This window comes from Callithrix jacchus, chromosome 15 (genome assembly GCF_049354715.1).
Source record: "Callithrix jacchus isolate 240 chromosome 15, calJac240_pri, whole genome shotgun sequence".
NCBI lineage: Eukaryota > Metazoa > Chordata > Mammalia > Primates > Cebidae > Callithrix > Callithrix jacchus.
Genome location: NC_133516.1, coordinates 16325223 through 16335168, shown reverse-complemented (window position 1 = coordinate 16335168; position 9946 = coordinate 16325223). Strand labels below are relative to the sequence as shown.

The 9946-nt window shown below is 42.9% G+C and overlaps 1 protein-coding gene across 1 annotated transcript; it reads right to left on the bottom strand.

Moving 5' to 3' along the window:
* Positions 1-1352: 1352 nt before the first annotated feature.
* Positions 1353-5681, bottom strand: RTP4 (receptor transporter protein 4). Its single transcript, XM_002758170.8, has 2 exons — positions 5459-5681; positions 1353-2142 (listed from the first exon to the last, which is right to left on the bottom strand). Exons 1-2 carry the CDS (start codon positions 5611-5613, stop codon positions 1560-1562), a joined length of 738 nt encoding a protein of 245 aa, XP_002758216.3. The 5' UTR covers positions 5614-5681; the 3' UTR covers positions 1353-1559.
* Between the last annotated feature and the right edge of the window lie 4265 nt (positions 5682-9946).

Below are 9946 nucleotides of genomic sequence, written 5' to 3'. Positions count from 1 at the left end.
ACTGGTAGGGGGATCCTGAGATATGGCCAGAATAAAAGGGAGATACGTTTATCCTTAGGTCTTTTGGCCCTTTATATTTGTCTTCAGATTCTCTCAAGTTATTTATTGTTTTGGGAGCCCCTGTCTGTGTTTCCCACCATTCTATTGCAAGACAGACTTCCTATTTCTGTTCTGCACTCCATTCTTTCCCAGAAGTAAATGGTATGTTCAATATGTGGTTCTACTCAAATTGCCCATATCCTCAAATGCTTAAAATGAATCCCTACTGCCTACGAACTAAAGTACGAATCCCCTCGTGTTTCAATAATTTTGAACTAGGTGGGGAGAGAGGATGACAAGGAAAAGTAGAAGGAAGAGATGGGAGCAACTTGACAAAAGAATAAGTGTTGATGATTGAGAGAGGTTGAAGACAACTCAGAGGTGATAAGCTTAGGTGAGTAGGGGGATTTAAAACAGGAAAGTCAGAGGTGTTGTTGAACTTGGCTTTAAACATGATGGCTACAGAGAAATGCCTAATAGACAGATGAAAATAGGGGGTGAAGCATGCCTCAGAGGATCTCAGGATTGGCAAGTGCTTCTGTGCTTCCCAATCCAATGCTGAAAGAAGTGAGAATGATAGCTCCAAGGATCATCAAATCAAAGGGAATCTCTTTGAGATGGAGATGTTTGAGTGGGTTTAAGTAGGAGAGAAGGAAAACAAGAGGGGATTGGGTTGATTTTTATTTCTAGTGTATACAGTGCTCTTTTTTCTTTCAAACCTGAAGCACATCTAAAACATAATTCCCTGATTCATACTGTAATACTGATAACTATATTTGTTTCTTATTGCTTTGCTAATAAATCAGTACAAACTTAGTGCATTAAAACAGGACCAATTTATAATCTTGCAGTTCTGAAGGTCAGAGGTCCAAAATCAGTGTCACTGGGCTAAAGCTATGTGCAGGCAGAGTTGGTTCCTTCTGGAAACTCCAGGGGGAATCCATTCCATTTCTTCGTCCTTTTGGGTTTCTAAAGGCTTCCTGCACTCTTTTGCTTATGACTCTTCCTCCAACTTCAAAGCACATCACTCCAACCTCTGGTTCCATCGTCCAATCTCCTTTGTCTGACTTTGACCTTGTTGCCTCCCTTTTATAAAATCCTAGTTCTTACCACCAGGACAATACGAGATAATCTACCCATCTCAAGGTCCTTAATTACATCTGCAAAGTCCATTCTGCCATGTAAAGTAACATGTTTTATAGGTTCTGGGGATTAAGACGTGCATACATTAGGAGGGACCATTATTCAGCCTACCACGCTGTTTGAGCTATGTATATTGACATCACTGAATGACTTAGTGAATAAATGAAGACTTTTTAGAAATCCAATAATATTTATTACTAAATCCATCATGTACTTGGTCATGTTTTACAGTTTTCAGAGAATACCTAGGAACCCAGTGTTTATCTACAAACTTGATCCTCCTTAGTCTCACAGTGAATTCTCAGTCATATTGAAACGGCAGCCAGTTCATTGATTTCCATGGAATTAAAACCAGAGAAGTGGTAAACCTATTTCCATCATTCTGATGTAAAGCATTTGACTACCATAAGGACAAGCAGCAGAATAGTGACATAGATGACCAATGGATCTGAGCCATCGCTGGGCCCTAATTTCTCATACTCACTCCCCTTAGCACCCTTGGCCCCAGCTGACTGGTTCTTGGCTGGGTTTGGGATGTATACACCAGTTCCAGGTGAGGAACTCCGAATATATAGGTGGCAGAGTGGGGATTTGGATGGCTTTGTCATGTAGCTTTTTAAGCCCTGTCCACAGACACCCAGAGTACATGCCTCACAATTGGCTGTGTCATGGGACCCATCCAGGGGCACTTCCAGGATTACTGGCATTTCTGAAGACTTCCTCATGCCATTTCTGTAGTATTTCTCCAATATATGCTGCACCAGGTTGTTTAGAATCCTCGTGGTGCTACCTGAGGAGAACTCGGGCATCTCATATTGGGACCAGGAGCACTTCTGGCACCTTTGGCCAAAGACCCTCACACGCACCTGGCCCTGTGATGTCCAGTGCTTCCAATAGGTGTGGCACAGAATCTGCACTTGGGCAGAAGCCCAACTCCGCTGGCAGGAGGAACACCGGAACCTGCGGTCAGAAGGAAGATGCCCATTATGCCTTCAGCTGACAGTTAACCTGAGGGAAAATGGTCCTGGCCCGTCTCTAAGATCCTTTCCAATTGGAAGAAAATCACGTGATTTAGATTGTTCCAGTCATTGACAAACAGGAACAAGAAGGATCGTGTTTCAGATGAAGCTTTTCCTGTGACCTACTGAGTATCCACCATACGTTATGCCCAATTCTACCTCTTTGCTAGTAAAACATCTCTAGATGCCTCCAAGGGAAAATCACATCTGTCATCGTCCAGAGAAACTTATTCCTAGTTTTGGTCACAGAAAGCTTTGTCAAAGTATCTATTTTGAGGCATGAACTATATAATTGGTGCTTTACAGTGCTATCCCATCTCATCTTTAAAGCATTCCTGTGAAGTAAGCCCTATTAAACTCGATATCAAGATAAGGAAACCGAGTCATGAAAAGGATACACAACCTGTTAGAGGCATGTGCCTAATCCCAGGCCATCTGAAATTAATCTTGTTTACCTGCTGTAACACATTGCCTCTGATGAGCAGCATAGCTAATCCCTCACACCTGGAGAAACAGACGGGCACCTGTGTCCCTCATACCTGGGTTGAAGATCCAAGTCCACAGTTTACATCAAGAAGACCTTAGATAAAGCCCTTCCCTTCTATAAGCCTCATTGTTTGAATCCATTAAAAAAAATTCAAGGGTTATATTGTCAGCATCAAATGAGATCATATATGTAGAAATACTTCATAAACTACAAAATGCTTTTCAAAACCTGATTGCTATTTTCCAAAGTACACTGGCAGATTGCTTCTCCAATATCAAAATGACTATTACATCAATTCATCCCAACAGGAGAAACACCGTCTTTCTGTTTGGAGGAGTGCCAAAACATTGTAAGACATCATGAGTCTCTCAAAAAGCTCTGGCTGGTGTGGAAAGAAACATTTACACAGTTCACTGGATTAGAAAGCAGAGTGAAATAACTGCTCTGTGGGCTCTGACAAGTGACTTGAGAACTGTTCTGGAGAGGTTTGGGGGCTTTATTTAAACAACAGATTCTGAAGCTAAAAATAAGGGTATGTATATATTATATATTCTATCAGATACAGTATAAATTCTGCAGCTAAAAATAAGCATATGCATATATTATATATTATATAGATACATTATATATAGTATATCAATATATGTATCATACAATATATATTGTATCTGATGCAATATATAGTATATACATATGCTTATTGTATCAATACATGTATATCAATACATATATATTGCATCAGATACAATATATAACATAAACATATGCTTATTTTCAGCTGCAGAATTTATACTGTATCTGATACAATATATAACATATACACACACATATTGTATTAGATAAAATACATAACATACATATATTATTTATAAATTCATTATTCTGAAATGCATAGTACATATGTATATATAATCATATATCATTTATGTATACATACACATAGATATTTTATCTTATTCCATTATCCTATGGGAAAGTATAAGAAGGAATACTTACTCTGCCTAGAGAACCAGAGAATATTTTGAGGAGGAGGAGGAGGCACTAGTGTGAGCCTTGAAGGATGAGTAGGGAGGGGTGAGGGAAGGCCTGCTGAGCAAGTGGAGCTCCATGAGCAGGGGTGTGGAAGTCTGAAAGTGCATGGTATGGATAATAGACCGTAAGGGATGGAGAAGACCATACCTGAGACAGACAGGTTGGAGCAGGCAGGCAAGCTGAGTAATAGGTCAAGTGAAAGCTAGATTGAAGGTCCTGTGTGTCATCTAAAAGAAATATTTGGTTGTCCAGGTCAGCAACTGTCACCCTCCTAATGAAGAAGGGAATTAAATAATAGCAATAATAGTAGAAACAAAACCTTGTAATTTATAGTTGCTATATGATAAATTTTACTGTGTTGTGTGCTGTTTATTTTACTTTATTTTATTTTATTTGAGATGGAGTCTTGCTATGTCACCCAGGCTGGAGTGCAGTTGCAGGATCTCAGCTCACTGCAACCTCCACCTCCCTGGTTTAAGAGATTTTCCTGCCTCAGCCTCCTGAGTAGCAGGAACTATAGGTGTGTGCCACCACACCCAGCTAATTTTTTGTATTTTTTAATAAAGGCGGGGTTTTGCCATATTGGCCAGACTGGTCTCGAACTCCTGACCCTGTGATCCACATGCCTCAACCTCCCAAAGTGCTGGGATTACAGGCATGAGCCACCGCACCTGGCCATGTGCTGTTTAATATAAAACCTAACCCCCAGCTCTGCTTAAAATTAACTAACTGCCTGTAAAACCTACCTTATCTCTTCTCCCCACATTCTCAGCAAAGTTCCTAGGCATCTCAAGACTCCCGTTTTTCTTGCTGACCAGCTGGAAGGTCACAAGGCAAGATAACACCCAAAGAATGTACAATGCCTTTCTCAAAATGCTGTTTTTCAAATGTAATGTACATCACAAGACCTGTTACAACAATGTACTGTTCTTTGTTCCGGCTTCTGTAAACCCATTAGCAGTTACATCATCCTGGAAACATAAAAAGTACCCCACTTTCTTTCTCCTGGGCTCAGCCTGGGGACGCTAATCTGCTGAGCCGCTGGACACCTTAATAAAATCCTCCGGTTTCACCCATTGGTTTCTCCTGTCTCCTGAATATTCTGCAACACTAACATGGGCAAGTAAAGTGGTTCCTGCAACCTGGAGACTTGCTGGGGGTTGAAGGGGGAAGTGGTGAGTAAGGGAGGAGTATTACTTAGTTACTCCATGAACTGGGTTTTAGGTTTAGTTTTTGCAACATCATTCTCTCCTATTATCCCAGGCCTTCAGTAAAGCAATGTTGAGAGTAACTGCTTGATCTTAGCCAGTTCTAAGGATATTTAAAAAAAAAAAAAAATGACTCAATCCCAGGCTTGTACTGAACAGGGCTAAGGCTTGGAGAACTGCTGCAGCTGGGGGAAGCCAGTCAGGACTGATGGGGAGACTGCAGATGACTCTAGAGGTAGTGTGGAACAAATGAGGTGGCAAGAAAACAGAAGGGCAGATTTATGGAACTTGGGGCCATATTTAGGGAGGGAAACCTAGTAAAAGAAGAAACTTCCTGCAGTTAAACAAAATGGAGGTTTGGAGTCGTCTTATCATTCAGACCCTAAAGAGCACTATGACCACCATAGGATGGAGATCCTGCTGATATTTACTCCCTTAACAAGCTCTCAGAGGAATGAATTATACTAAGCTGAGCCTGAGCCTGAGCCTCTCTTCTCAGAAGGGCTGTTACCTGGGAAACCCACACTCACCAGCCAAATGCTCTCTGTTGGTATTGCTTCCACCCTTGCACCGGGCAGTCTAGCTGAAGGTTCCCATCCAGCTTCAGCGTCCATGTGGCCCAGGGTTTTGCCTCTCGGATTAGTTCTTGAAATGTCTGCTCCCAAGTCCGGGTATCTACAACCATTTTTTCCCTCTGAAGCTCAGAGAGTAGCTTTCAGGTTTGCTGACTCCCAGGTAGAGAAAAACAGTTTCAGTTTCGGTATTCAGTTCAGTTTCTGTTTCCGTGTTTGAACATGAGCTGTTTTTTTAACCTTCATTCTCGACTGTTTGGGTACACAGAAGAAGTCTTTGTTCCAAGGACAGAGAGAAGCAGAACATTGTTAGTTAACAGGGCTTGCTGAAAGAGAGATGTCTGAGTACAGAGCTCTGTTCTAGATTCTGGGGTCACATGTAAATTTGCTTTTATTTCTCTCTTTTTTTAAATAATAGGCAAAGCACTATTTTTGGTACTAGGATAAAAGAGTGTCCTGTAGCTAAGAAACAGTTCCTACCCCCCGAGATGCTCACACCCTGGTGGAGACAGGGAGGTCAGGAGCAGGATAGGGGAGCACGTGTTTCACGCTCATCTCATGCACCTGATGAATCCTCACTATTCCCCTGAGGGAGGCTTATTCCTGGCATTTTGCAAGTTAGCTGCACAGAGAGCTGGGGGACCTTGTCCAAAGCCCCTCAGTTAATGAGCAGTAGAAGTGAGACTTGAACCCAAGTCTGTGTGACTGCAAAACCTGCCATGTCTCTACCCACCTCACTCCCTGAAGAGAAGCTGAGAATGGCATTTCAGGTTCCAGGCTGGAACACTGGAGCTAGTGTCAGAGGAACCCTAGGGAGATCTCCTAGATCCTGGGGCAGGAGGCCGGGTGTATGAAGGGATTATAGAACTCTGCCCTTCACTCTGTAAATGATCTGAAAGGGCAATATATAAGCAGGTGTGGGGGCCGCCTTTCAGTGGCAGGATACGGAGATTTCCCATTTTGGGGTGAGGGTTTGAGACTAGATGATCTTTTTTTTTTTTTTTTTTTTGAGATGGAGTTTCGCTCTTGTTACCCAGGCTGGAGTGCAATGGCGCGATCTCGGCTCACCGCAACCTCCGCCTCCTGGGTTCAGGCAATTCTCCTGCCTCAGCATCCTGAGTAGCTGGGATTACAGGGCCGGGCGCGGTGGCTCACGCCTGTAATCCTAGCACTTTGGGAGGCCGCGGCGGGGGGATCACGAGGTCAAGAGATCGAGACCATCCCGGTCAACATGGTGAAACCCCATCTCTACTAAAAATACAAAAAATTAGCTGGGCATGGTGGCGCGTGCCTGTAATCCCAGCTACTCAGGAGGCTGAGGCAGGAGAATTGCCTGAACCCAGGAGGCGGAGGTTGCGGTGAGCCGAGATCGCGCCATTGCACTCCAGCCTGGGTAACAAGAGCGAAACTCCATCTCAATTTAAAAAAAAAAAAAAAAAATACATTTGTAAGTCTAAAATGCTGAGATTCCAGAGAGTAAGCTTTGTCCTCCTGGGGCTTAAATTCCAACAGGGGAGATAGGACAAGCAGTAAGCTTAGGTCTTTAGAAGCCCTGCTGCAGCCTCTGTGTCTGAGACAGGATCAGCCTAAGGCTACCTGAGGGCTTTCATGTTCCCTGTAAGGACTTAGAAACCCCTCTCTTTTTACCTTCCCTTCCAGTATACCTATGTCTGTACACATGATAAAAGAAACTCTAGGAACTCGGAATCAGATCCACAGGCTATTAGAGTTGGGAAAACACTTAGAAATCAACTTATTGCTTTTCCCTTTAATTTTTATACATGAGAAAACTGGGGCCAGGCGCGGTGGCTCATGCCTGTAATCCCAGAACTTTGGGAGGCCAAGGCGGGTGGATCACTTGAGGTCAGGAGCTTGAGACCAGCCTGACCAACATGATGAAACCCCATCTCTACTAAAATAATACAAAAATTAGCTGGGTGGTGGCACACGCCTGTAATTCCCAGCTAGTTGGGAGGTCAAGGCAGAAAAGTCGCTTAAACCTGGCAGCTGAGATTGCACCATTGCACTTTAGTCTGGGCATCAAGAGCAAAACTCTATCAAAAGAAAAAAGAGTGAAAGAACGGAAGGAAGGGAGGGAGGGAAAGAAAGAAAAAAAGAGGGAAGGAGGAAAGGAGGGAGGAAGAGGGGGAAAGAAATGGAAAGAAAACTGGGACCCAGAGGATTAAGGTCTCCGGCGTAAGGTCACATGGCAAATTAGTGCCTGGGTCCAAGCTCCGCTCTCTTGCCCCACCTATGCATAAATCATTTCTGTACTCTTTCTCTTCACTTTCTGCTGGGTTCAGGATCCCAAGTCCACTCTATTTATTCTGTATCTTCAAAATGTACATTCAGAGAGTCTCCTGACCCCTGACACCTCAAATGCTCTGTTTTTCCCAAAGTGTAGCTTGATGAGTCCATTTTATTCCCTCACAATTTCCTTGTGCCTCTGCTTCACGTGTGCCCTTTGACACACCCAGCCCTTCAGGTCAGCCTGGTCTATGGCATGGGGTTGAGGAGAAAGGTTAAGGGTCATATGTACTGAAGAAACACACTCAAAGTGCTTTTTCTCTTCTGTCACTCATTAACAGTCAACACAAAGACTTCTAATATGTGAGGGATTTCCTCACCAGTAAGCAAGCAATCAGTGAATTCTGCAGAGGACTCAATTAGATGACCTCTCATACAATTCAATGCTGATACTATCTACCTCAAGCTAGAATCAGATCCAAAGGTGGCAGGCCAGTCCCCAAGACTGTTCCCCTACAACTTCAGACTGGGACTTGGGGCCAGTTGAAAGCCTCATGTTGTTTTACCTGTGCTTCTAACCAACTGGTTATAAATTAGGGTTCCCTCCTCAAGTTCAATTAATGTACTAGAATGGCTCATGGATCTCAGAAAAACACTTATGTGTGCCAGTTTATTGTAAAGGTATTAAAGGGAAAACATATGAAGAGATGCATAGGGAAAGGCATGGGAAGGGGCACAGAGCTTCCATGCCCACCCTGGGCACACCATCCTCTGGGACCCTCCTTGTGTTCAGCTATCCTGAAGCTCTCTGAACCCTGTCCTTTTGGAGCTTTTATAGAGACTTCATTACATAGGCATGATTGATTAGACTATGACCATTGGTGATCAACTTAGCCTTCAGCCTTAGAGATTACAGGATGGGACTGAAAGTCCCAATGCTCTCATTCTGCCTGGAGTTTTCTGGTGACCAACTCTCATTCTAAAGCTACTTAGGGGCAGCCAGCCCCCTGTGATTTCATTAACATACAAAAAGATCTCTTCAGAGATTCTAGGGATTTTAAGAGTTGTATGCCAGGAAATAGAGTCAGTGACCAAATATATATTTTACAATTTCACGTGTGCTTTGAGATGTGAGGGTTGAAGTCCACTACCGTCCTCATCACCAAGAAGGAATGGAAAAAAGAGAAGGAAAAGAAGAAATAAAGGCCCTTCTGCAACCCTACAATGCACTTAAGCCACTTGGTGGTTTGTGTGTTTGATGTTTTCACCAAGGCATTGTAACTCCAGAATAATAGAATTGTGGGACTTGGTCATGGAAGGAGACCTTAGATATCTTCCTACAGCCCCTTCAATTTCGCTGAGACCCAATGAAGAAAATGACTTACCCAAGGAACACATGACTTATCTGCACCCAGCCTCAGATAGTTGTAACCTTCAAGTTTTCACCTGTTGAAGCCTTATCTCAGATTGGTTAAAGAACTGCTGAGACAGCTGGAAAAAAAAAACAAAGATCACCAAAGGAAAAAAAAAAGCACAGATGAATTCTGAAGAAGTGAAGAAGAAAGGTATAGAAAAATTTACATTCTTAACAGTTCAAAGCTGGAATGAATCTACAAGATCTTCTAATTGTGGGATGTCAAGCAATGTATCTCCCCTTTTCTTTTCTAAGACAGACATTGCCAATCGATCTTCTCACCTTTCCCTCAGGATCCGGGTGTAACTTAAGAATTTCCCTCGTCACAGTGTTCCAGGCAGCCACTAGAAACTGACTGGAATATGAAACATTTTTTCCATTTCTGCAATAGTCTGACTCTTAATTTACAAACTACAGAAATGGAAGTCAAGATAGATTTGGGTTAATCAAGGCTTAAGTTCAGTTTTTGTAATCTTAGGCATACACCCATTTTGGAATATCACATGACCCATCACAAATAGGGCTGGCACAAAACTTAACACATAGAAATATGTTCTTCTTGGGGACATTTTAGGCTTGAGAAGAAAGGAGGCTAGACAAGAGTGATAAGAATTAGTGGGTATCGGACTGAAAGAGGAGATGGACATCCTCACTATGGCACTTGACTGGCAATGCCAGCTCTCCCCCCAGGACACTTGTCCAACCTCTGTCTTGGTGCCCAACTGTTCTGTAAAAGGTGAAACAAGAAGTGAAATGAAGCGTGACATCCAGAGCCAACTGCTGCT

Excerpts from the sequence above, each read along its gene's own strand:
- RTP4 (XM_002758170.8), bottom strand. The coding sequence starts at position 5,613 with ATGGTTGTAGATACCCGGACTTGGGAGCAGACATTTCAAGAACTAATC. Across the intron at positions 2,143-5,458 it reads CAACAGAGAGCATTTGGCTG|GTTCCGGTGTTCCTCCTGCC; the intron begins GTGAGTGTGGGT and ends TTCTGACCGCAG.